Source organism: Oncorhynchus mykiss, chromosome 20 (assembly GCF_013265735.2).
Source record: "Oncorhynchus mykiss isolate Arlee chromosome 20, USDA_OmykA_1.1, whole genome shotgun sequence".
NCBI lineage: Eukaryota > Metazoa > Chordata > Actinopteri > Salmoniformes > Salmonidae > Oncorhynchus > Oncorhynchus mykiss.
Window position 1 is genome coordinate 16,797,120 of NC_048584.1, and position 27,194 is coordinate 16,824,313.

General features: G+C 42.5%; 2 protein-coding genes across 7 annotated transcripts; one reads left to right on the top strand and one right to left on the bottom strand.

Annotated features, from left to right (window-relative positions):
• Positions 1-8,768: 8,768 nt before the first annotated feature.
• Positions 8,769-15,964, bottom strand: psme3 (proteasome activator subunit 3). The gene is made up of 11 exons (XM_021575945.2): positions 15,794-15,964; positions 15,314-15,346; positions 15,140-15,202; positions 14,938-15,042; positions 14,794-14,842; positions 10,038-10,156; positions 9,859-9,927; positions 9,669-9,736; positions 9,518-9,572; positions 9,257-9,343; positions 8,769-9,151 (listed from the first exon to the last, which is right to left on the bottom strand). Exons 1-11 carry the CDS (start codon positions 15,833-15,835, stop codon positions 9,071-9,073), a joined length of 771 nt encoding a protein of 256 aa, XP_021431620.1. The 5' UTR covers positions 15,836-15,964; the 3' UTR covers positions 8,769-9,070.
• Positions 15,965-15,994: 30 nt separating this feature from the next.
• On the top strand, positions 15,995-25,551 carry LOC110499066 (next to BRCA1 gene 1 protein). Of its 6 annotated transcripts, none has more exons than XR_005037937.1 (21): positions 15,995-16,231; positions 16,432-16,494; positions 17,121-17,139; positions 17,257-17,279; positions 17,409-17,591; positions 17,824-17,901; positions 18,022-18,266; positions 18,463-18,582; positions 18,715-18,972; positions 19,278-19,437; positions 19,694-19,942; positions 20,198-20,329; positions 20,464-20,539; positions 20,687-20,797; positions 21,028-21,186; positions 21,507-21,671; positions 21,846-22,428; positions 22,653-22,738; positions 23,069-23,150; positions 23,245-23,781; positions 24,007-24,106. XR_005037937.1 is itself a non-coding variant. In XM_036955903.1 (21 exons), exons 1-21 carry the CDS (start codon positions 16,130-16,132, stop codon positions 24,626-24,628), a joined length of 3,210 nt encoding a protein of 1,069 aa, XP_036811798.1. In that variant the 5' UTR covers positions 15,995-16,129; the 3' UTR covers positions 24,629-25,551. The 6 variants fall into 6 exon arrangements, 4 of the variants coding, with proteins under 4 accessions (XP_036811798.1, XP_036811799.1, XP_036811801.1 ...); XM_036955903.1 differs by lacking the exon at positions 23,245-23,781 and adding an exon at positions 24,413-25,551; XM_036955904.1 differs by lacking the exon at positions 23,245-23,781 and adding an exon at positions 24,413-25,551 and having other exon boundaries at positions 17,409-17,570.
• Positions 25,552-27,194: the final 1,643 nt, after the last annotated feature.

Sequence of the window (27,194 nt, forward strand, 5' to 3'; positions counted from 1 at the left end):
AGGATAATAAGTTAATAAGTTTAAAAAATAAGTTACACAAAATGCCAAAAAAATAACAAAATTGCACAATTGGTTGGGAGAATGTAAAACGTGTTCTTCGGCACCATCTTTTACATGTTAGTACATTTGAATAAATTACTCAAAATGTACCAAGTATAATATATTATACTTCTAAATATTATATATATTGTATTACCACAAAGTAGGCTATTTGATTGATAAAGATTATTACTTCTGTAACAAATAAAAAATGCAAACAACTATTCAGAGACTATTTCAAAATGTTGATAGCCTCCCTCAATAAGATTTATTACAGCCTGACACAAAATGTAGAAATAACAGCCTACTTTGACAACAACTCAGTGAATTGGATGTGGTGGCAGACAGGTTGGTATTAAACACCAGAAGAAAAATGACTCCTACCACGTTTAAAAACAACTCCAAAACACCTGCTACTGTCACTTTAGGCCCAGTCTGTGTAGTACAAAGGTGACCGATGGGACTTCGGGCAGACGCAGTCCATGGAAACGTAGGGTCCTCTCTCAGGTGTGCTCTTCCTCCGCCTCCCCCTCTGCTTCCTCCTGTACATGTTCCTCTCCCCCTACTTTTCCGCTCTCCCTCCACTCCTCGTCTCTATCCTTCCTATCATCTCTTCCTCCTTGCCTTCTGCTGCTGACCCCTGACTCTCCACATCACTTCCCTCACTATCACTGACAGAGGTAGAAGGAGAGAAAGGGAGGGGAGTGGGGGCAGAGTAACAAATAGGATACAATTGTGGATAGGAACATAATCTCTCTCTCTCTTCCTTCATCTCTTTTTCTCAACCATACACATACTCTCTTCCTAATAATCACCTATTAGGGGTTTCTATAATAAATTGTGGTATACAGTAACATGTCTCCTAATCCACACACACACACACAGAGTAAACCTTAAACAGTATCATCATGATGCTACACAGCACTTTCAATCAATCAAAATAATTTTATGAAGTACTTAGTGGACAGATTATTTCTCAGATCAAGGTGTGCATATGTATGTCAGATTGATGGATAATCCCACATGATAGAGTACACAAAAATACGCTCATGAATATGTTCATAGACAGGTCAGATTATAACCATAAAGGCTATACAGGGTACACACTTCAAACCCCATGGTCAGATTACTTTTCATAGATTGTAAGAAGTCAAAATATGTGGCACAACGGTTTACAGATTCAACACATCAACCATTGTTTATTTATTTAGGATGTTGAAAGTAAAAGATGACACTGTGCAATTTAGCCAAACATGTTTAGAATAAATCTTCATCTACTTCGATGGGCATAGTTAGCTGATTGTCTTTGTAGGGAGGGAGACGATCAAGTGACAGCATCGCGAACGAAGCACTGTCATGTCGTAACTATCCTTAATGCGATGACGGCTATTCATGAATTTTGCGACATTCAGAATGAGATTTATAAGGTAACAATTAGCAAATGATTGATGGATGACGGCTATGATATTTAGATATTCTGATCGATATTTGAGTTATTTTGGTACAAACGTCACGACAGTACAATGTTGCTTCCAACTCTCGTTTTGTTGCCTGACAGACTACTAACGTAAACTCACTCACTTTTGTACATCGCCTTGGTCCGTACAATTGACCTTATTTTAGCGCCCCAAAAACATAATACTTCCAGATCAACTGTAATGTCAATAAAATTGTAAAGCACAATTTCTACCCTTTCCCACAGAATCAATTACATGACCTAAACGCTTCCCGTGCATAATTCAAGAAGGCAATGAGCCCCGTCCAGTCTTTTTAAAAATGGTGGGTGGGGAAGCGAAACTAATGCGTGATAGTGAGAAGGAGAGATGTTGTGGGGGAAAATTGCTTTTTTTTTCACTCGATCTGTCCAACTTATCGCCTCTAAAATGAAAATAAAACACTATAAAGAGTTTATATAATGTGTCAATACATACCTATTTGAAGGTTTGTGTCGAATTTGAATCGGGTTTTTAGGGCGGTGCTAAAGTGATCTTCAGAAGTAAACATTGGCTTTGAGAATGATGATCGCTGGCTGTGATGATGAAAAAAATGACTAGGCATCCCCCCTTAACCCCGTCACTGTCCATTTCTTGTTTTTAAACAATGAGATAAGTGCTACATCTGGTGGAGAGAGATTGTAAAACAGAAATAGTTGCTTTATGCGTGGTGTACATTACGGCATGACACGTCACAATGTAACCGAGGGTCCGTTTTTTCTCCAATACTATAGAGCCATTACCATGTCGATCAACGCTTGAATAGAAATGTAGTTCACACCCCAGATTTTGAAGTCAACACAGTCGCTACCAGTGATGCCAATTTAGCAATTTTGTTGCTAGATTTAGCAACTTTTCAGACTACTCTGGCAACTTATTTTTCAAACAGCTCCTAGCAACACAATTAGTTACTTAATTTTTTTTTTAAATTACTTTTAGCAACTTTTGAAAAGTGACTCAAATGCTAAAATGCACGCATTTCCCCTCTAAATTACACAAAAACGTTTTTCTCTGTCACACACTCAGTCACAACACACCTGCCTGGCTGCAAAAGTGCAGCAGCAACAAATTGCAAATCATTGTTGGTTGACTGCAGCTGCAGTAGTAGGGGTTTGACAAGCCAAACCCAATGAATACAGTTGGTCGCGAATGTTTGATCTTGAACAAAACTTACAACATCAATTGTTGATGTTTAACTACGAGAGAAAGAGACCAAATCAAGACGCTGGACAGAGTGGAATCAAGTATAGCAAAAAGGCAGTTTCTTAAAGTCAAAGATATCTTGTCCTTGCAGTTAAGCGTGCACGGACCTATTCATATAGCTCAGAAGGAGTTAGCTGAAAAGGCTGCTTAGCCAGAGTTTACAGCAGAATGTATACACAGAATAATGTAGGTGTAGTCTCGTCGTGTTGGTCTTCTGACTGGTCCTGAAGAGTTGGAGGCGGGCCTGCTCTAGCCAGAGCAGGAGCCCCATTGGTGCACAGCAGAGTCCTCTGCTCTTGGCACCCGACCAGTAGAGGGGGGTGTAGTGTGAGTGTGCAGTGCTCATGAAATGTTTGTGTGTCAAGGAAGCGTGAGATAGGGGGACTGGCAGTGTCTGCTTTAGGCTCAGGTGTTTCCTGTCTTTGCAGGAGTGCATGCAAGGGTCAATGTCAGTGAAATAGTTTGGCACTCTAAGCTCGTTAGTGTTGCAGGATGTTCTTTGTAGTTTACAGGGGAGTGTATTTGAGTGATGGCAGCTACGTGTCCTTCGGATAATCATGTTATTGCATGTAGGCTCTAAACTTGACTGAGGACACTGGGCCCAGAGTTATCTGAGGACATCCGGTTTAACCAGAGCGTTGGCCTGCTAGTAATGCTTGATATTTGATTATTTATATAACACAATCAACATGTTTCAATAAAAATTATACAGCCAGAAGAACAGAAAAGAGTGGGCGTCTGTACCTGAACAAATGTCAAATCATATTTTTCGCTGAGATGGCCAGTCAATTTGAGTAACGTTGTTGTGTATTCTACGTAATGACGCAGTTTTACGCTATCACGCAATGACATCACAACGTAATTTAGCAACAAATCAACCTGCCTCCAGCAACATACCCTGAAAATGTATTGGTAACACTGGTCGCTACAGTCCCATTAGTTTTCTTTGCAGCCTCGTTTGAATGTTGCGGTTGCGCACATTTGTACGGAATGGGGTGAGTTTACGTTACAGTCTGCCAATGTTAGCTAATTAGTCACGAAGCTGGGGCAGTTTCCATCGGTAGAAACAGGACAAAACAAGCAGCTTGTCGCTGGTTATGTAAATAAATATCACTACAACTCAATATCATATGAGCTCCACTGCACAGGCATCTACCCTAACACTACAGCTAAACTGTCAAATAATAGAAAACAAAGCAATGTATAGCCTATGAATATCTTTCCCTAGCAAACATTACAAACTATGACCTAAACACAACAGATAAATTACTCTAATCTCCATTCCGGTGGCTAGTTAGCTGATTTTCTGTGAGCCTAGCTTGTGAACGTGACATTTGAGGTCTACGCTTCGCAAACGCAGCCCAAATATACCGACACACACTTTTCCTGTTTGGCAGAGCTAGCTAGCTATAGCAAGCATCCATTACCATATGAATGACATAAGTAGAAACAAGACAACATAACCAATGAGTTAGCTGACGATATACAGCTAAACACTGCAACTATTTCCAAGAGACAGAGAGCAATCCTGCTCCACTGCTGATGAGCTCGCCTGTGAGCAACCAAGTGATTATGACAGGATTTTCTAATCTGGGAGCTATTCCCAGAACTTCACATCATCAAACTTCAACAACGCTGTTTAAAAAGTGCAAGGAAAACGTGTCTGAATCCGTATCATAAACCAAAATACACTTCATTATCAAAAGTAATGTGGTGTAAATTCATGGGCATTAATACAGAGTTGGTCCCCCCTCTATAACAGCCTCCACTCTTATGGGAAGGCTTTCAACTAGATGTTGGAACATTGCTGCGGGAACTTGCTTCCATTCAGCCACAAAAGCATTAGAGCACCGATGTTGGGTGATTAGGTGTGGCTTGCAGTCAGCATTCCAATTCATCCCAAAGGTATTCAATGGGGTTTAGGTCAGGGCTCTGTGCAGGCCAGACAAGTTCTTCCACACCGATCTTGACAAACCATTTCTCACTTTGTGCAAGTGGCATTGGCATGCTGAAACAGGTAAGGGCCTTCCAATAACTGTTGTCACATCATCTAGAATGTCATTGTATGCTGTAGCATTAAGATTTACCTTCACTGGACCTAAGGTGCCTAGCCCGAACCATGAAAAACTGACCCAGACCATTATTCCTCCTCCGCCAAACTTTACAGTTGGCACAGTGCATTGGGCCAGGTAGCGTTCTGCTGGCATCCGCCAAGCCCAGATTCATCTGTCAGACATCCAGATGGTGAAGTGTGATTCATCACTCCAGAGAACGTGTTTCTACTGCTCCAGTCCAATGGCTGCGAGTTTTACACCACTCCAGACGATTATAGGCATTGCACATGGTGATCTTAGTCTTGCGTGCGACTGCTCAGCCATGGAAAACAATTTAATGAAGCTTTCGACGAACAGTTCTTGTACGTTGCATCTAAAGGCAGTTTGGACCTTGGTAGTAAGTGTTAAATATGATTTTTACTTGCTATGCTCTTCAGCACTCAGAGGTCCCGTTCTGGAAGCTTGTGTGGCCTACCACTTCGCGGCTAAGCCGTTGTTGCTCCTAGACGTTTCCACTTAACAATACCAGTACTTACAGTTGACCGGGGCAGCTCTAGCAGGGCAGAAATTTGATGAACTGACTTGTTGCAAAGGTGGCACGTTGAAAGTCACTGAGCTCTTCAGTAAGGTCATTCTACTGCAAATGTTTGCCTGTGTGCTCGGTTTTGTGTGCTCAATTTTATACACCTGTCCCCAACGGGTGTGGCATGAAATAGCCAAATCCACTAATTTGAAGGGTGTCCACATACTTTTGTGGAATTGTCCGTAGAGCTCCGAGACAGGATTGTGTCGAGGCACAGATCTGGGGAAGGGTACCAAAATACTTCTGGAGCATTGAAGTTCCAAGAACACAGTGGCCTCCATCATTATTAAATGGAAGATGTTTGGAACCACCAAGACTTTTCCTAGAGCCCGGCCAAACTGAGAAATCGGGGGAGAAGGGCCTTGATCAGATATGTGACCAAGAACCTGATGGTCACTCTGACAGAGCTCCAGAGTTCCTCTATGGAGATGGGAGAACATTCCAGAAGGACAACTATCTCTGCAGCACTCCACCAATCAGGCCTTTATGGTAGTGGCCAGACGGAAAGCCACTCCTCAGTAAAAGGCACATGACAGCCCGTTTGGAGTTTGCCAAAAGGCACCTAAAGGACTCTCAGACCATGAGAAACAAGATTCTTTGGTCTGATGAAACCAAGATTGAACTCTTGGCCTGAATGCCAAGTGTCACATCTGGAGGAAACCTGGCACCATCCCTATGGTGAAATATGGTGGCAGCACCATGCTGTGGGGGTGTTTTTCAGCGTCAGGGACTGGGAGATTAGTCAGGGTGGAGGGAAAGATGAACGTAGCAAAGTACAGAGAGGTCCTTGATGAAAACCTGCTCCAGAGCACTCAGGACCTCAGACTGGGGGCGAAGGTTCACAACGGCCCTAAGCCCGCAGAGAAGACAACGTAGGAGTGTCTTTGGGAACAAGTCTCTGAATGTCTTTGAGTGGCCTAGCCAGAGCCCGGACTTGAACCCGATCTAACAACTCTTAAGAGACCTAAAAATAGCTGCGCAGCTAACCTGATAGAGCTTGAGAGGATCTGTGGAGAATGGGAGAAACTCCCCAAATGCAGGTGTGCCAAGCTTATACTGTCTTACCTAAGACTCGAGGCTGTAATCACTGCCAAAGGTGCTTCAGTAAAGGGTCTTACTTATAACATTTACATATCAGTTTATTTATTTTTATACATTTGCAAAAATGTCTAAAAACCTGTCTCTGCTTTGTCATTATGGGGTATTGTGTGTACGTACATTGAATAGGAAAACATCTATTTAATCCATTTGTCCAATTTACTTTTAGCCCCTAAAATTGGGGAGCTATGTATAAAAATTGTTGTAATTCCTATACGGTTCATACAATAATTTTATTTTCACAAAACCCTTAAAGTAAAGATGAAAGTCTAAAAGTAAAGCACATCTGGATTGTTTCCATTGTGGTGGCGTACAGAGCCAAAATGATGCAAACTGTGTCCCTGTCCAAATACTTATGGACCTGACTAAGTGATTTTTATTAATTTTAAAAAGTAAAATGACAGCATACCTTTCTGGTTGATGACAACAGCCACGCGAATACGACAACAGTTTGTTAGAAAGTACATTTTGCGACACTGATCATTTTAGAAAAACGTGGCCGTTCGCGGCCGCAATAGCAATTTAAAGAAAGGCCGTTGATGGCCGCTATGGGTTCCAACGAAATAATTATATAAATCAACAGTGGCATTAACTTCAATTAACTTTGCAACACTTCCAATTATTTACTTTTTTCACAACTGCCACCAATGTGGCGCGAAAACATTGACATTTTGACATGCAAAAATAAATAAAAAGTATGTAAAACATAAACACTGAGTATTCAAAACATTAAGGACACCTGATCATGTGACATATTATTCTTGAAATAGAAGCCAGGTGTGTGTGCGAATTTACAATGATGATGGCATGAGGCTGAAACTTTGTTTTCAACTTCGATTTTTGCACCAGTTTTTTTTTTATAAACATTTATATTTTGTATTTAAGCTTCCGTTTTGAATGTATTCCTTTTTCCGACAGTGTGCAGTCTCGATCTTTTCCAGTATTCTTATTTTGACTCCTATGCACCTGGAACAGACACTATTCAGTAGTAAGGACCTTAAAAGAGCGCAGATGGCCTCATTAATATACATTGTTTGAAAGGTGGATTTAATTTCCTCTGAATACCTGAAGAAAACATTGTCTGTAAAACCCATGTGAACTAATGCCAGGCACATTTGTTCTTTGATGTGATGTACGGTAAAGGGACCTTTTCCCAATAAAATAATCAAAACATAAAGTCCGTTACGTAAGTGATCAAGATGCAGTTCGGTCGAATCAGATGTGTGTTATTATAAATGTAAATCATGATTGACTTTTGCACTGCTGGGGATGTTCATTTAACACCAGCCTTACATGTACTATTTAGCGCCATCTACTGGGTGACAGGTGCATTGCTAAAACATGGTTTACGTCAATGGTATATGTGAGCAGAAGTGAGTGTAACGATGTCTAATATTGCATGATCCTTTTCACCCCTGAAGAACATCAAGCATGATGAAACATACTGTTTAAAAATGAAACTATTCCAAATGCCTTCTTACAATATTCTATTCAGTAAAATTAGTTAAACACCTTTCTGGAGTTAAAAGCATTGTAGTTCATCTAACAAGGGCCCTTCCAATGTCTGACTTTCACTTAGGAACAGGTTTGTTGTTTTATGATCATGTTTTGTAAGTTACTTATCTTCAATTGCTTGTAAATAGTATTTTTTTATTGTGTTGGAATTGTAAATTTGTATGATTGTGTGCGGGATACCCTTGTAAAAATAATAAAGAGGCGTTGGTCTCAATGGGATTTCCCTGTTTAAAGATATACTTCTGTATACTTAACCAGTAGTTCTGAACGGAACACTCATGAACCGAAATTAGTCCCAGAAAATTGCATTCTACATCACATATCCACCACGTCATTGCTCTCACTTACTCTGCTGTGTTTGCGCCTCTTGCTAGCCGTCACTCAAATGGCGAGGAGCTAAAGCTCATTGGCTTGAACTCATATTGCTAGGTGGCTGGCCCATGTGGGGAAAACGCCCGCTTCGTAGTCGCCAAAGTTCCGGAACATGTCTTTAAATACATTAAGAAATACAACAAAAAAAAAAATCAAAACAATCTTACATTCTGAAATAATTGTTCTGCTTTGAGTCCATAATATCCAGCATAGAGGCAGTCAGCCAATACCACCAGGGTAATTGAACACACAGCTTCTAAAAGCACTTCTTCAGTGACCTTACATGGGTCTCCTATCGCAGCCATAGAACACATTCAGTAAAGCAGTAGACAGATATCAAAATGGTCAACGCTATCTTGGACCAATCCAAAACAGAGCTGGGTGTAAATAAGTTCAACAAAAGACAGTGGGAGATGCATGGACAAAATGTTTTTTAATTACATTTTTAAAAATACATAGCACTTTTTCTAGACCTCTCTCTGTTCGTCGAGCAATCTCATAACGTATTCTTGAAAGGGTTTTAAAACAATGACGATATTTTACAAATCAAAAACGAAAATACGCGTGTGGTTGTCTCTACTGGGGCTATGGTTTCTGGATTGTACTGATCTGGGTGTGATGGTCTAGCTCTAGACGGTCAGACGACCCAAACCCAGGCTTGGGGGTACTGTAAAACTTGACAACATGGCAGGGGAAGGGTGGTTGGGTCAGTCTTAGTACAACGCCTCGGCATTACTGCTCCTAGGCTTCTTTATCTTGTCAATGTTCTTCAAGATCATGTCGTGTAACGTTACCTGTAGCAGAGCAGAGTTCAGGATTAGAACGTAACATGTTAACTTGCGGGTAGAAATGGATGGTGAGGAAAACTATTCCTGTGTATAACAGGACATTTGACTCACGTATTGATTTCTCAGCTCTGAAACTATGATCTTGAGGCTGATGTATTCTTTCTCATCAATCTCCGTCACTGTGCGCCGGTAGTCCTCCTATTTAGCGACAGAGCGACAATAGTAAATAGTAATGTAGATGCAGGTAAAATATGCATATTAGGGTTGGAACGATATCCAAATGTCCATACCATCGTTTTGCCCTCAGTAAATGCACACACTAGATAGGAAGAAGCTTGCCAACCAGACCTGCAGTTAGCAAATCACACTTACCACATGTGGGTATTTTGCTATTTTGGACACCAGCTTTGCTCTTGTGATGTAGTATCTATGGGCAGATGGGAAATAAGATGATTACATAGTCTACTGCAGTAAGAGTGCTCAGCGTAAACAAAGTAAAGACTGGGTTGACTTTAGTTAGTACCTGGATATCTGGTCGAGGTAAGATGCTGCCTCTCCCTCCACTGTTCGGAGTTCAGCAACTGTCTCCTCCTGCAGATGCCCAATCAGTAATTGAGTAATGGTTCAATGTGGTTCAATACACTTAAATGAGACCGTAGGTACAGACTGCAATAACATTTGCCCTTTTAATACATTTAAAGTAAACATGGCACCTGAATTGAAACTCCAAAGTTGTTGCCATCTTCTATTCTTGGGATAAGCAACTGAACCCACATTTTGACCTGAAGAACAAGAAAGACTGAATATTAGATCATGGTTGATAAGTAATGAGTGATATGAGCACCCGTCCAAATAGATTAAGGAAGAAACTGTGTGGGATAAAGCTACGTACCGTGTTACATTTCTCTATCAGTGTCCTGATCTCTGGCTTGACCTTCTCGATCAGGTCCACCAGTTTGGCATTGCTCTTCATCATCCCACCGGGCATGACAAAAACCTTGGTGCCAGCCACTGTAGAAGGGGAAGAGAAGATGAACAAGAGAGGTTTTACAACTGGACTTGACCATAGGAGCAAACGGAGCAGCTGCAACCCCACTTTCAAAATAGGGGTGCAAACATGTTTTTGCATCCCCACTTTACTAGAACAATATCATGATACATTGGGTAATCTATCATTTTCAATAATTATTCATAATAATTAAAGCTAGGTATTAAAATAGATATGGCCATTGTATATATGATATAATAAAACAGATTGCATTTTGCACCCACCCCCCATCGCCTCAAGATGAATGGTTTTGACCACTCTAAAGTTTTGCGTCGCTCCCACGCACACTGTTGGTTCAGTGCAGTTAGAAAGCACTAGTTGTACCACTGATGCTTACAATGAAAAGGCACCTGCAATAATACTATACTTTATCCATTTTGTTGTGCTCTTACATCTGTTTTGTTGTTTCATTTCCGATGCCGTTGGTCCAATGGTATTGTCACATATCATTTGAGCTCCATTCACCACAAACAAATTGATTGTAGGGTTTCACTTTGCCTGTTAGAACCATGACGAGCACAGGCATGTCCCGATTTCGCTGGAGCGCAGTAGGACTGAGTAGCCTTCCATCAGCCTACAAAAGGTTACACCTTAGTAGAGAACTGCACGATTTAAGGACAGGGTCAAGTTTACAGTTTAAGCTGCTTCCCGCTCCACCACTAGAGTTCAGTTAGCTTCCATGCTAGCTGTAAAAAGTCATTAGTGTTATTAGCTTATTTAGCTCTAACCAGCCATAATGGATACCAGAAGTCAAACCACTGAGACCCCCGGCAAGCCCTGCAGAAGATGCTGCTGCCGAGCTTCAACTAGTTCCGTGTGAAGAGCAGACGCACCCTTCAACAACTGCCGCCGGGATAATGGCTCCACAGTTCCGACTGTTCCTGACAAATCTTGGAACAGAGGCGGACCAGGTTAGAATCTTAACCTAGCCGCAGGGTTTCTGTTGAAAAACGTCCATTTAATAGCAACCGGTTCATAGGAAAATAGTGGCTGGAATACTGAGTTTCTGCAGATTGACAGGGGAACCAAAGCGACACAAAGTTCTGTATTGGGTCCATGGCTTTCGTCCAAGGCGGGTAATCTAACTGGAAGCATGCTATTGATAGAACCAAAGGATTCACTAGGCACGCATCAAACAGGGAGCATTTGAAATGCACTGCAGAAAGAAAAACAAGTTTGGTGTGCAATGGGAACTGAGGTGTCAACACTTGTTAAATGATAGGCAGCTGGCAATAACTTATTTTCCACTGACAAATGTGTTAAGTCAGCACAGATGAAGCATGCTACATCCAACGAAAGCTCAACTAATCCAACTGGCACTTGAGGGGGATCTTACAAGATGATTTTGGGAAGAATGAAATAATCAATTACTCAGGAAGTTCAACAGAGCATCAAGAAGACTGCAACTCTTCTGGAAAGGTAAGAAACAAACGTTGCGTTTTATATTTTAGTTGAGCATACATGTAAAATGTTGGTCCCATGTTTCATTAGCTGAAGTAAAAATAAAAAAATCCCTGAAATGTTTCAAATGCACAAAAAGCTTATTTCTCTCAAATGTTGTGCACAAATGTCTTTACATCTGTTGGTGAGAATTTCTCATTTGCCAAGATAACCCATCCACCTGACAGGTATGGTGTATCAAGAATGATTAAACAGCATGATCATTACACAAGTGCATCTTGTGCAGGGGACAATAAAAGACCACTCTTAAATGTACCGTTTTGTCACAACACAATGCCACAGATGTCTAAAGTTGAAGGAGCATGACCCCGTGTAACTACACCAGCCCAGGACCTCCACATCCGGCTTCTTCACCTGGGGGATTGTCTGAGACCAGCCATCCTGACAGCTAATGAAACTGAGGAGTATTTCTGCCTGGGGGGGGGGGGGGGCTAACCATGGTGCCCCTGTCCAGTTGTGAAATCCATAGATTAGAGATTAATAAATTTACTTCAATTGACTGATTTCCTTATATGAACTGTAACTCAGTAAAATCGTTAATTGTTGCATGATGCGTTTATAATGTTGTTCAGTTTAATTGGTTGGTTTTACATCAAAATCTTGGTAGTATAGCCAATGGCTTCATTTTCAGCAAACACCTAGGCTATGCAATGGCAAAATGACTTCTTTAGCTAGCCTATATTTCCATTGCCAAAACAGCCTTGCTAAGTGTGTAGGGTGCTGTCCATGGTGCCGATAGAGCGAAACAGATTTCACGCCAACCTGTCACTTTTTGGTCAAAAACACTCAATGGTCTCTGCATTTTAAGTTTTAGGTTTGTGTTTTGGTGTGATATAAGCAGAAATCAATATCATTCCGATGCAAGAAACCAAATTACTCTCCTGGGTATAGCTACATATTGGTATGTTTCATCATAGAAATGGATAGCCTACATATTATTGCTATGGTTATATTGGTAGCCTATTGCTTTTAATGCGTTTAAATGGAACTGCAAGTATTGAAACTGTTTTTAATGTATGCCGGCATTGTGTTCGTTCATATTCGCAGTTGTGTCGGTAATCTAAGACAAACTGCTATTTAGTATCTTAGTTTGCATGAATAACTAGGGTACTACTTTCGGCATTTAGTTCGCATTATTTTGTTAAGACATGGTTGTATGGTTGCATTCACATAGTCATTTTGTTCAGTTAAACAGCCTATCACCCCATAGCACTCACTTCTGTCATTATGAAGTGCTTTGAGACTAGTCAAGGATCATATCACCTCTACCTTAGCTGACACCCGAGACCCACTTCAAATTTGCTTACTTCCCCAATAGATCCACAGACGATGCAGTCGCCATCACACTGCCCTATCCCACCTGAACAAGAAGAATACCTATGCAAGAACGCTGTTCATTGACTACAGCTCAGCGTTCAACCACATAGTACCCTCCATTCTCATCATTAAGTTTGGGACCCTGGGTCTGAACCCCGCCCTGTGCAACTGAGTCCTGGACTTCCTGACCGTCCGCCCCCAGATGGGGAAGGTAGGAAACACCTCCACTTCGCTGATCCTCAACACAGGGGCCCCACAATGGTACGTGCTCAGCCACCTCCTGTGCCCACGACTGCGTGGCTACACACACCTCCAACTCAATCATCAAGTTTGCAGACGACACAACAGTATGCCTGATTACCAACAATGATGAGCCTACAGGGAGGAGGTGAAGGCCCTGGGAGTGTGGTGCCTGGAAAACAACCTCTCACTCAACGTCAACAAAACACAGAAGCTGATCGTGGACGTCAGGATACAGCAGAGGCAGCACCCACCTGTCCACATCGACAGGATCAGAGTGGAGAAGGTGGAAAGCTTCAAGTTCCTCGGCGTACACATCACTGGCAAACTGAAATGGTCCACCCACAGACAGTGTGGTGAAGGCGGCGCAACAGCTTCTACAGATGCATCCTGTTGGGCTATATCACCACCTGGTACAGCAACTGCACCGCACACAACCGCAGGGCTCTTCAGGGGGTGGTGCAGTCTACTCAACGCATCACCAGGGGCAAACTACCTGCCCTCCAGGACACCTACAGCACCCGATGTCACAGGAAGGCCAAAAATATCATCAAGGACAACAACCAGCCGAGCCACTGCCTGTTCACCCCGCTATCATCCAGAAAGCGAGGTCAGTACAGGTGCATCAAAGCTGGGACAGAGAGATAGAAGCTGTTTTTTCAATCTCAAGGCCATCATACTGTTAAATAGCCATCACTAGCACATTAGAGGCTGCTGCCCTATATACATAGACTTGAAATCCCTGGCCACTTTAATAATGGAACACTAGTCATGTTAATAATGTTGACATAATTTGCATTACTCAACTCATGTATACTGTATTCTATTCTACTGTATTTGTCTATGCCGCTCCGACATTGCTTGTCCAAATAGTTATCTATTCTTAATTCCATTCCTTTAGATGTGTGTGTGTGTATTGTTGTGAAATTGTTCGATACTCCTTGTTAGATATTACTGCACTGTTGGAACTTGAAACACAAGCATTTCGCTAAACCCGCAATAACATCTGCTAAACATGTATGTGACCAATAAAATGTGAGGACTACATATTTCCTGCCAACCAAAAGCACTCAATAGTCTGAGTCTCTGCATTTGAACTTTATGTTTGTGGTATAGCGTGATATAAGCAGAATTCAATATAAATTCCAAGAACCCCCCCCCCACCGATTTCAATTGCCCCCTTAGTCACTTTATCCTTGCGCAGGGTCTGTTTGCATTACTTGATAAGTATTTTAATTGACTAGACAAGTCAGTTGAGAACAAATTCTTATTTTACAATGACGGCCCTCCCCCGGCCAAACACTCCCCTAACCCGGACAACACTGGGCCAATTGTGCGCCGCCCTATAGGACCCCCGATCACAGCCGGTTGTGACACAGCCCAGGATTGAACCAGGGTCTGTAGTGCCACCTCTAGCACAGAGATAGTGTTTTAGACTGATGGGCCACTCAGGAGCAGCCATTATACCAAAGCTTTCCACCCCCCACTTTCAGACAAAGCCAGGCACCCATACTAGGCCCGTGGTAAAAAAAAACTAAACACCAGAAAACTCAAGAGGTAAAAATGTGTGTGAATTACTCACCCTTGTCCTCCCCAGAGCCATCTTCCATCTTCCTCTTTTTGGCATTTTGCTTTGAAGAGGATATCAAGTTGTTTACAATGAACACATGCAATCACAGATGGCATTTGGAAATTACAGGGTGTTAAATTCCATTCCAAGTCTCACCGCTTCAAGTCCATCGTGGAGGTTCGAGAGTATAATGGGGTCTGGCACAGTCAAGTTGATTTCTGAGTGTATTTCCTTCAGTTCACAGATGTTTAAGCCAGGATCCTGCAAAGGATGACCAACAACACATACACACACTTTAAAGGGAAGTCAAGAGGACATTTGACTAATCATTTCATTTTGATGACATAAATATGTTTACCTTGAGGAAATGGTCGAGTTCCAATAACTTATTAGGGAAAAAACTTGCAACTAACTCCTCCGCCTGTGAAACAAAGAGTTGAGTTGGAAAATTACATCCATATCTAGATACAGGTAGCAGGCTAAAATATTTGCTTTTGTCCCTCAATGAATAAACCACTGAAAGGAAACTCACCTCCCCAGTAATTCGTTCTCTGAAAGCATCGACCTGAACAAATAACCAAACAACTGTCATATCACAGGCAAACAATTCAATAAATCAGCAAGTCTGTTTAAATACAACAAGTGAGTAGACTAGACTACTGTATGCAATATGATACCAGTCATCAGTTCATCAACGTCATTTCAACATGCTTACTCTACTGACTAGGCCTAAAAAAAATTGTGCCGAATTGAGTTAACGGTACCTCGACACCGTTAGCTCGCACCGAAATATGCGGCACAGCAACCCTTTTGTTCAGGGAGGTGCACCCTGTTAGACAGTTTACCTTGTCCGTTATGACGGGCGCAGAAGATAAAGCAAATTACCTTAAACACTTGGCCTCATTCTGATTCATATAATTGCAAGCTAAGTCACGTTAGCATTACATTAGCTAGCTAGCAACTTTCCCCCATGATGTCTCGTGACATGTGGCGTTGATAAATCACGTTTTACCTTAGTTTTGAGTTCATTGTCCACCTTGAGGAGAGAATTCATCTTCTTTAACCACAAACCGGGTAAAAGTACGATTGTCCTCAATTCATTCAATTCGGGGCTAAACGTGTGGTTTTCCCACTCCCGTCAGCCACACTTGTGAGCTTAAAAATGACGTATTCAACATGCGACAACACTACAAACGAATACGCATGCGTATTAGGTATGTGCTGAACGCGTCATCGTGTTTTCCTGAACGCAGCTGAAGATGTAAACAAGAGGATTGGCGAGTGCGAAAGCTCGTTTTGTCCACTATTACCTTTCATGATTGTCCTTATTTAATCGCACAAATCAGCAATGGGTCTCCCTGTTACTATTAAAGTGAATTTCAGGGGAAATGTAAAGAGATTTGTTGCTCCAGATTTGGACAAATCGGAATGGGAGTCGGTGGAAGCCTGGGTAAGTAGCGCTGGCGCAGTTTAGCTAGCCTGGATTCTTCGAGGCCCCTTGCCTAAGCAGGCCTAGCTAGCACAACATTACACCACACGAATTATATTGTCTGCAAATTATTTTTCTAACAACACAAATGATGATTATATGGGATGTTATCTTGTTAAGCTGATCCTCAAATCATCATGCTTTTTAAATTGAATCTGCAGATAAAAGCATCATTTGGAATAAGCCATTTTCAAGTGAAATATTTTGATGAGGACAACGAGGAGGTGAGTTCAAATGTATTTTGTGCTACTGTGTATTATTTCAACGAATGCAGTGCCAACATTTCTGATGTACTACAACAGTAGTAATAATAAAACACAAGAGATACATTAGCAGGGGGGGTGTTCTTATATTCATCCTCTTACACACACGTGTAACTCCCCCAGAGAGTAAGGTCACGACGTTGTACAGCGCCGATGGAGCAATTAGGGTTAAGAGCCTTGCCAAGTGCACAGCGAACGGATTTTTTTTCACCTTGTCAAATCAAATCGCATTTTATTAGTCACATGCGCCGAATACAACAGGTAGACCTTACAGTGAAATGCTTACTTACAGGACCCTAACCAACAATGCAGTTCAAAAAAAGATTAAGAAATAAAAGTAACAAATAATTAAAGAGCAGCAGTAAGTTAACAATAGCGAGACTATATAAAGGGGGGTACCGGTACAGAGTCAATGTTAGTCGAGGCAATTGAGGTTTTGTCCACTATTAACTCGGCTCCGGTATTCGAACCAGACAACCTGCCGCCCCAATATTAATAATGGTTGATTATTCAGTATACTGAATACAGTAAACTGAAGATATTGTGTAACACTTTCTGTTTCTGCATCTCCTTTTTCTTTGATCCAGGTTTCCATCAACAGTCAAGGTATTTAAATAGTTTTAATTTAATAGGCTTTTTTTTTGTGGCTGTTATTAAAGCTTTACCGTTCATAATCTTCACCAATACAAATGTATTCTCTGATCTCTTTTTATTGTGTTGCAGAGGAATATGAGGAGGGTGTGAAGGTATTCAAACTTACATGTTCTTTCATGGCTTTCAATAGCTAAAAAAAAATATGTTAACTTTTTCTTCCAGTGTGTAGAATGCTGTATGTAATTACTGAACGTGGCATGTGTTGTATGTATTTCCTCCAGAGTGCAGAGAAGCAGGGGAACCAGTTGCACATGAACGTTTACAAGGCGAAGCAGGGGCAGGCTGGGCCGGGCAAGACCCAAGAAGTGAAGGAGCTGAAGGGGGAACTCCGGCCAGCCCCGCCGTACCCCTCCAGGGTCAAAACTGTGGACAAAGGCACACAGGTCACTCCCGAGAGAGATGCTGTAAGAGCACCACTCACGGCTTTCAATGTTGATGTAATGTTGTCTGAATGTAAGAAAAGTGTCGTGTCAGTGTGGTATATTTTGGCATGAGCGATATAATCGTCTTCATGTAATGTTGGGCCAATGTAATAATAAAAGTAGAGCTAAGATTTGATGAACACACACTTTGGTGTCATAGTATGAATTTGACCAATCATAATGAGTTTAATGTCGATCATTTGATTTTTTTTAGGTGGTTGTGAAGGACAACAAAGTAACTAAGCCAGAGGATAAACTTCCCCCAGCTTGGTTTAGATCTTACATGGAAAAAGTAGGTCCATATGGAAATTATATTCTTTACTATTTCAGAAAAATAAAGGAAAACGTCCCTAAAAATCAACTTTAAAAAAAAATGTGGGAACCTCTTTTAACGGGATCCCTCTCCTGTCAGTTCAAGGATGAGGTGGTGAAGGAGGTAGTGGAGAGGATGTGCAGTGACTTCTCTGGCCAGTGTTGCACCCACAAGACCCCCAACTGTGATGGGCCTCTCGAGGCCCTTGGAGCAGTGGGCGGAGTCAATATCAAAGGCCCAAAGGTGAACTCCTCCACCGGCCCCCCCGCCTACTCCTCATTGGGCTACACTCCGGAATGCAGCAAATGCAAGAGACCAGCCACCGATGGAGCTTATCAGTGCAGGTAAACCGCATCGCAACAATAACAGATCAAGTGCTATTATGTTGTTAATGATTAACTCAGTAGTTGAAATAGTATAACATTTTTATTTGACTTATTCCTCATGAAATATGTATTACTTACTTATATTACTTCCATTGAGTAATATAAGTATATAACCTTGCCCGTGCATTCTTTTTGGTGTCCTGTTTTTCGACAGAGTGTGTCCGTCCTGTATCTTATGTGAGCTGTGTCGACACAGCCACGACCCCAGTCACAACCTAGTGAGAACCAAGACTCCCCTCTCCATCCCTGAGCATGGGATGTCAGGAGAATTAAGGTTAGTTCGCTGGATGTAGAAGCCTGCCTTTACTGTGATGTTGTCTATGCATTACTTTACCTATCTTACTTTCTTGCATTGTCAGAAGATGCTTAGCCTTCACACCTCTCTCTACATTTTGTTTGTGCCCAGGTTTCCAAGGCGAGGAGACCGGACCGTGCGCAAGGCTGAGCGTCAGCGCCTCAAAGCCGAGCGGAGGCAGCTGAAGGCCGAGGTGAAGGAGATTAAGAAGAAGCTGAGGCTGGAGAAGAGGGGCCTGCAATGGAGCAGCCCTGCTTCTACCTCCGCCAGATCCAACGTGGCCACCACCCAGGCCCCTGCTGCTGCCCCAGCACCAGGCCCTGCCCCAGCACCAGGCCCTGCCCCAGACCCCCAGGCTTCCAGTCCAGAGTAAGCGCCACCCCGGGAGGGCGTCAGAGTGCTGGTTGTCTCTAGGCCCAGCATGGAGCAAAAATCAAATATTTTCCCAAGAAATAGGCCATCTTTGTAATAGTTGTAATAGAGTTTATCGCTGGTGGATGATGGAACTACCTCACGTGTGAATCTGCTGCTGCTGCTTCATGTATTTCTAAACAAAAAAATTGCTTTGAGCTGCAAAAAAGGATCCTGCTTTTTTCGATGATTCATAAAAAAAACAGGGATGGGTCTGAAGCCGGGGCTGTTTTCAACAATGCTCTGTACACTTGAAATACTAGGGGTCCCGAGGTCTCCTACACCACCTTGGTGCCCACTATGGCTGCCTTGTTTCTGGATGAAAATCTGCCTGACGGGACCCGCCGAGAGCCCGGCACCAAGTTCATCAAGTATTGGAAGATGAAGAACTCAGGCATCATCAACTGGACCTCCGAGACCAAGGTACCACCCAAGAGGAACGATCTAAGTCTCTAACCTGCATACTAAAACGATCTCAATCTCTAACCCGACTACTAGAACTAACCCCACCTAATTGTAACTATTGATTATTTGTAATTAGTACTTACTCTGTCTGATTAACCAGACCAGTGCTACAGCCTTTTGTGGATTCAGTGTAAGCTCTCTGTTTAAGTGTTTGTGTCTGGTTCCTTGGGTTTGTGTAAATGTCTGTGTCTTCTTTGCATGCCTGTGTCTTTAGCTGATGTGCATGTGGGGTAACCTGGCACTGGCATTGGAGGAGAAGCGTGAGGTGGCCGTGCCCCTCCTGCAGCCGGGCCAGGTGGGCGTGGTCAGTGTGGCCTTCATCGCCCCGGTGATGGAGGGCACCTACACCTCCCACTGGCGCCTTGCACACTGCGGAGAGCAGTTTGGCCCTCGCGTGTGGTGCAGCATTGTGGTGGCCCCCAGCACCAGCCCACACGCCAACTGTCCACAGAACAAATGCCTGGCAAGTCAACCACCTCTGTGTCCCATTCACATTTCTTTACCTAGTACATACACTAGTGCAGGGACGGATTTACTAAGCAAATTTGACACCAGGTACAAAGAAATAATATTTACTTAGCTAATGCAGACACTTCTATAGGGCTGGACTTAGATTCAGTAATAAAACCTCAAAATCCAGCCTATTTCCACCACTATTAGTATCGTTATATCATTCCAAGCCTTGCTCATGTTCAGACATTCTCCCACACTGCTTCAGGAGGTGGAGCCCGGGCCTGTGAAGGTGGAGGGGATGTCGAGTAACAGCTCCAGGGACAGTGGTCTGGCCGTGTCTGTAGACTACTGCCACAGAGACTACCACTTCCCCTCTGTAGACCTGCTCACTGCACAGGTGAGGAAAGGCTTAGGTCAAGGCAGAGGGCGTTGGCTTTGCCATAAAGGTAGAGTACACCACGGGGCAACGTCATGCTTTATTCAATGACTCAGCAATATTTGTGCTTTGTATTTTTTGTAAAAAAAATGTAGGCTCTTTTGTCCTTTGAATTGCTGGATATTAACGTTGTGCAAGAGTTGGAGAAAGTTCCAAACAACACCCCAGTCGGTAAGAAATAATACGACGCCACCACAATGCATGTCCAGTTTTTTTTGGGGTGGGGCATTTTCTTCCCTGATATTCAGAGAGTTTCAAGACCTAATGCTTGTCAGACTTGTGATGACTGAGATGAGTTTGTTTTTGTTCCATTGGTAGATCTGACCCCCTGTGTGTCCCCTCTGCCCCACAATGGCCCTCTACTGGAGCGCCCAGGCACCGACCAGGTCGAAAACAACACGGAGATGAACCGGGTCAACAACCTGCTAGGTAAGGCAGAGGTGAATGTCGTGGACTTTCACCATACTGAGTTGTACAGTAAATAAGTGAAAACAATACATATCAAATTGTGAGATGTTGTGTTGCTTATGAATGTAGGCTAGAATTGAGGCGTTATGTTAACTAGGGGGACGTGTCGGCTTGAGTGAAAGAAGTTTTGATCCCAGTGAGGACCCTGAATCGGGCACGACCCTAATCTTTGTATTGGGTGTTGTGGTCAGGAGTGAACGGGGAGAACTCTGACCCACCTGGCCACGAGGAGGAAGACATCAGCGGGACTCAGTTTGTGTGTGAGACGGTGATCCGCTCCCTCACCCTCGAGGAGGCTCCCGACCACAATCCCCCTCACAGACATCAGCCCAGCTACTGCAAGCCCAAAGGTGATCTTGTTTGGTTGAATTTCCCAACAAAATGTGAAAACATGTAAACATCACTAAGTGAAAATGATATGAGACTTTATCATTCAACTGAGTATGGTTGTTCTGTCCACTCACTATCTGTGGTATTTGTTATGACTGTCATGCAATACTGTATGACAGTATTGAACCCACAACCCTGTAATGCCAGGGTTGTGGGTTCGATTCCCACGGTGGACCAGTATGAAAATGTATGCACTCATTACTGTAAGTCGCTCTGTATAAGCGCGTCTGCTAAATAACAAAATAGTCTAAATTGAAGTTAAAAACTAAAGTTGTTTCAGTTTTTGGAGCTGTAGCCTCGGGCCCTGTCTTCGGCTATGAGAGGAACGTATTGGACACCGCATTAAGAGTGACAGGTCCAGATTTGCTGATGATGGGTGTTATGAGAGATCAAGGTTCACCTCCAGGCCTTCCCCAGATCACACTTTCAGAGGAGACTGTCACAGGTAAGGAACCGCTCTCACTGTCTGCTTCTGTTTACAGACTCTAGTAACTTAAGTCAAAATGCACCAAGTAATGCTCTCACCTTTTTACACATTGGCAATTGTAAATTAGCAGAAGACATGATTACGAGACATAATCATAAAACGGTTGGTTTGTTCTCAATGCATTGTCCTCAGAGGTGCTTCTGGCCCCAGAGGTTGAGAATGTGTACATGGAGCTGTATGCAATGAAGGAGGAGGACGAGGAAGACAACAAAGGCAGAAAGGATGTGAAGGACCAGAAAGCCGAGGATAAAGAAGATGAAAAGGATGACAACTACGTGGAGATTGAAGAGGAGAAAGAACATGAGGAGGAAGAAGAAGAAGAACGAGCGGACGGGGACGAGGTGAGCAGCCAAATCTCCACCTTGTCCTCGTCCTCCTGCGAGGACTACGTCATAGTCCTGCCGGACTGCTTCGACACCAGTCGGCCGCTGGACGAGTCCACGTACAGCTCCACCCTCTCGGAGCCTGTCACTACCGCAGCCGTGGAGCAGGAGGTGGCGCCAGACTCTGAGCCTGAAGAGCTGGACAGAGCCACCCCAGAGGGGGAGAGGCAAGAGAGGGGCGAGGCTGCAGCCACAGTCACGGAGACCACCATCCACAGCAGTGTCAACCAGATGCTGTGTGCCTCCCAGACGCTGGATGCTGTCCCCCTTGCCCCTGAGGTGGTGCCGCCGCCGGTCTCTCTCCTGCCCCCACAGGCCCTGTACACACACAGGTGAGAGGGCTCTCTGAGGCAATAGTAGGCTATCAGCTCAGCTATTACAGGGGACAATGATATCACAATATGTTACTGTTCAATCACAGTGTGTTTTATTGAAGTAAAGTGTGCAAATTGTTCAGTATCTTCTGCGGGAGGACTATCAGACTGATATTATACTCTTGCCCCACTGTCCGTTCTCTCTCCAATCAGTATATCATTATTTTTGGTGTGTTTTCCAGGTCTGAAGCAGTCCACGTTGCAGAGCCAACAAGTCAACGAGCGTCTGGACCAGTAGAACCATGCCAACCAGTGGTCCATTTAAATGGTGAGTGTTAAGACACACACAGCCGGTCGGGAAAGTGTCTACAAAATACAGCCTTTTCACTGCATGAAGCAGACGCAACGTGTTTTTTTTGGAAGCTCTGATCACACAGTCCAAAAAAATATGTAATTTAACTAATGTGACTAGCTTGTCTTGTGTTTGTCCCGTCATGTCTTTTTGAGGATGTGTTCACTTCGCCATCTGCAGCCACTGACTAGAAAGGAAACATATGTGTCTTTCGAAGAGACGGGAACAGGAAAACGTCTCAACTGTTCTGTAATAGCTCTCTCATCCAGCATGTGTCGCGCCCCCCCCCCCCCATCTATATTTCAGTATCTAGTACAACCAGACCATCGGGCTTAGCCAGTGCCTTGGAGACGTACAACTCCAGCCCCTGCAGCTCCCTGCGCCCAAGGTGAAACACCTACACAATATTAAAAGACCGACTCCAGCCTCCCTAGTACGTCATTTATCACCTGATTTACTTAACAAAAGTCGCATCTCAATAGGTGGTCCGGGTCTCCTCATGATATGGCAGGTGGGCCTTTCCTCTTTGGTCCACTATTGCTTCTCCATTGTTCCCGCAAGCAAGGGGGTCATGAGACTGCACCCATCAGACCAACTCCTTGAATTTAGCAATTGTCATTAAAAAAACAATGTTATTTTTGCTTCAAACATTTTAGTGTTTGTACTTTACTGTATTTATACTTGTAATATCGCCTTTCAATGGTAAAAGTTCCCCCAAAAATGTTTGTCCTCATTTGTCTTGGTTGAAACACTTGGTTTCTGCCAACAAATTAATATTTGAATATGAAACGTTTCAATGTCTACTAATCATTCATTGTTGATAGGCACAGTATTTTTGACACATGACAATACATTACATTTACATCTTAGTCATTTAGCAGAAGATCTCATCCAGATTAGGGTTAAGTGCCTTGCTCAAGGGCACGTCAACCCATTTCACCTCATCGGCTTGGGATTCGAACCAGCAACCTTTCCGTTACTGGCCCAATGCCCTTAACCACTACACTACCCGCCTACAGGTAGATATCAGAAGATACAACTGTAAATGATAAAACTGCAATAAAGAGAAGATATTTAAAGACCTTCATGGTGTGATGTCATTGGTGATATAACTGTGACACAGCTTTTTTTTTTACACGCTTTGTGGCATTTTGGGTATTGTGAAAGCATTGCTAGCTCCAAACCACTGGCCCTGGAACAAATTGTTCCCCATAGTGGCTGACAACATCCTTCCTGTTCTGTAGGGGCCAAGGCGGTATCACGGAGGGACTAGTAAAGGGGGTTCTGTCAGTGGCAGCGTCCGCCTATAAGGCTCTCTTCAATGGACAGAGCTGCTCCACACAGGTAGGTCCCACGTACAGCACACTACGTCACCTCGTCACACACTGCCATGAGATAAAACTTGACGTAACTTTTTAATATGCTCTATGATGAATGGTTATAACGTCATAAAGATGAGTGATTATTTCATACAACTGTGAAAAAAGTTGCTTATCTATTTTAAAGTGTTTTTGGCTCAAAAGACCAAGGTGATGCATGTCTTTTTTTTACAGTGTTGAATGTACAGTATTATTGTATAACCCCGGTGCACTTTAACATGACAAACGAGAACTAACCTTTTGACCTGGCTCCCCCACCCCTTCACTGCAGCGTGGTGTGGACCCGGCCAGCCAGGACGCCTCCATGATGGCCGTGCTGCTGGAGATGGGCTTCAGGGACCAGCGGCTCAACCAGTGGCTGCTGATGAAGCACAGGCACAACCTTCTGCACACTGTCAACGAGCTGGTCGCCATGGCCGACAACACGCTACTGACGGGCCGGTCGGCCAATCAGCCAGGCCGCTACACGACCCCTGACACCCAATGAGAGGGGGGGGGGGGGTCATTTTGCCACTGATGTCAGGTCATGTGCTTTACCTATTGACAGGGCCAGGGTAGGTTCTCTGTCCCAAAGAGAATGGAGGTTGTGAATGTAATCAGAATTCCAATCTTCTCCATTGTGTTGGGTATTGAGACTATTCTTGTTGTTTTGAAGGACTTACATGGTTGAGTCACAGGGGGATTCAATTACATAGGAATGCTAAAGAACTGAGATGTCAGATTTATTTTAGATATAGTAGTGAATTGGCCTAAACAATGCAATATTGTATGTATGTATCAAAAGTACTGTTATCCTAGATGTCTGGCTACAAGCAACATTTGACCTGTGGATTGTATAAGGAACAGACACTGCAGACTAAGGAAATAAGCTGTTTCTTTTTAGGAGACACCTGCATGTCAGTTTTAAGCACACGAGTCATACTTGTGGTACTATAGGACTCGCATCTATAAATGTTGTCTGCATCACACTTGTACTAATTTTCCTCTTTCACATTGTAAGAATCATCCCCTTTCTTATATTTCTATCATACAACACTACGTATATCCAACCATAACATTCCTAAGTTTGTTCATGGAACCAAGTTTCTCATAGGTTGTTTTTATGAATGGTAATCAGTGACCGAGTCATGGTGATTTGAGTGCATAGGTTTCAAACGTTGTAGGCCTATACTGTGTTTGACAGTTCGGCCTATCTCTGTGTGTACCTTTCCTTTCAGAAAAAAATAGGTTTGTAACTGGACACATGTTTGTGGTTGTGATATGTTCAAATACTAACAGTTTAAAGATCATGTTTTCGAAAGAAATGCTGAAAATATTAACTGTGCTTGCTAAAGGGGTCTCCTTTCAATCAGCACGTAAGTAAGTACACTGCAATTGTCAATCAGCCAATAAACAAATTGCACAATTCTATTTTAGGGGCTGAAATGTATTTTCAACATGGTTGTTTGAATGGCAGTGATGGCAAAAGTACCCAATTGTCATACTTGAGTCAAAGTAAAGATACCTTTTAGAAAATGACTCAAGTAAAAGTGAAAGTCACCCAGTAAAATACTACTTGAGTAAAAGTTTAAAGTACTTGTTTTTAAATATACTTAAGTACCAAAAGTAAATTGAATTGCTAAAATGTACTTAAGTATCAAAAGTAAAAAATATAAATCATTTCAAATTCCTTATATTAAGCAAACCAGCCAGCACTATTTTCTTGTTTATTTTTTTAAACATTTATTTACAGATAGCCAGGGGCACACGCCAACACTCAGACACTTTTCAAACAAAGCATTTGTGTTTAGTGAATCTGCCAGATTCACTAGGGATGTTCTCTTGATAAGTGTGTGAATTTGACAATGTTCCTGTCCTGCTAAGCATTCTAAATGTAATGAGTACTTTAGGGTGACAGGCAAACTGTATGGAGTAAAAAGTACATTATTTTCTTTAGAAATGTAGTGAAGTAAAAGTTGTCAAAAATATAAATAGTAAAGTAGATACCAAAAAAATGACTTAAATACTACTTTAAATGATTTTTACTTAAGAACTTTACACCTGTTGAATGGCACTGCTTGAATGGCACTGATTTATTGTATGGGTTTCTGTACATTTTGTGTCTGATAACTTGTTGAACTTATAGGTTAACTTTAAGTAATGTGCACGGCACAAAATAGTTGAAATGTAAAGATCAGAGGGTAATTGTCATGCTTGATGGTATTTTATTATGTAAGCACAATTTTTCAGCTAAACCATCAAGAAGCATTAAGCTGTCGGTGTTAACTTTTAGTTCTGCTTTCTCAAAGTTTTTCAAGACATGTTTTTCCTGTTCACTACGGGCTATTATATTTGTAATAATTAAACCTACTCATTGAGAAGACTATGCACAGATTGAAATATGACAATTCCCTACAACTGAAATTAAGTATTCCCTACAACTGAAATTAAGTATTCCCTTGTTTACCACAGCAAATCCACTGTGGCAATTTACTCGTGTTGGCTACTTACAATTTTATGTAATCCATGAATAACTTGTCTACATGATTACAAACACTCCAATGGTACCTATATTAGCATTTGTGCGCTTTCATGTCCACATCATTTATATGACTTCGTTGAGCTAAATAATCAATTTTAGATACAAAAAGACTTGGCCATGAAGTATGAAAATGCAAATATGGGTACCATTGACTGCAATGGATTTCTGCCACAAATGCAAATAAAGTTAGCATTTGAAAGTGTCCAGGTTAACAAAACCAAAGCATGGATTGCTGCCATACCTTGTCCATAGACTGCTTGCAGGGCAAGGAAAGCAATATGGCGTTTTTTTTATGGGTTAACTATCCCTCGGTTGCAATTGGCCAAGGCCTTTTCTTTTAAAGTTCCTTTCTATAGGTGTCTGTAGCTGTGGTTAGTGTAATACATAAAGATGATATTGAAAATGGCTTTTACAACGTATGTTCTACCTTCTAAGAACGGGATGTGCATTGAATTGCTGGGCATTACATTGCCATTAAGGTATTACAAACTTGTTTGCAACTTAAAATAAGTTATACTCAGTGTTTTTTTTT

Excerpts from the sequence above, each read along its gene's own strand:
- LOC110499066 (XM_036955903.1), top strand. The coding sequence starts at position 16,130 with ATGGGTCTCCCTGTTACTATTAAAGTGAATTTCAGGGGAAATGTAAAG. Across the intron at positions 17,280-17,408 it reads AATATGAGGAGGGTGTGAAG|AGTGCAGAGAAGCAGGGGAA; the intron begins GTATTCAAACTT and ends TATTTCCTCCAG. Across the intron at positions 22,429-22,652 it reads CAGGCCCTGTACACACACAG|GTCTGAAGCAGTCCACGTTG; the intron begins GTGAGAGGGCTC and ends TGTGTTTTCCAG.
- psme3 (XM_021575945.2), bottom strand. The coding sequence starts at position 15,835 with ATGAATTCTCTCCTCAAGGTGGACAATGAACTCAAAACTAAG. Across the intron at positions 9,737-9,858 it reads ACTTTGGAGTTTCAATTCAG|GAGGAGACAGTTGCTGAACT; the intron begins GTGCCATGTTTA and ends GGGCATCTGCAG. Across the intron at positions 9,152-9,256 it reads CAGAGCTGAGAAATCAATAC|GTAACGTTACACGACATGAT; the intron begins GTGAGTCAAATG and ends GCTCTGCTACAG.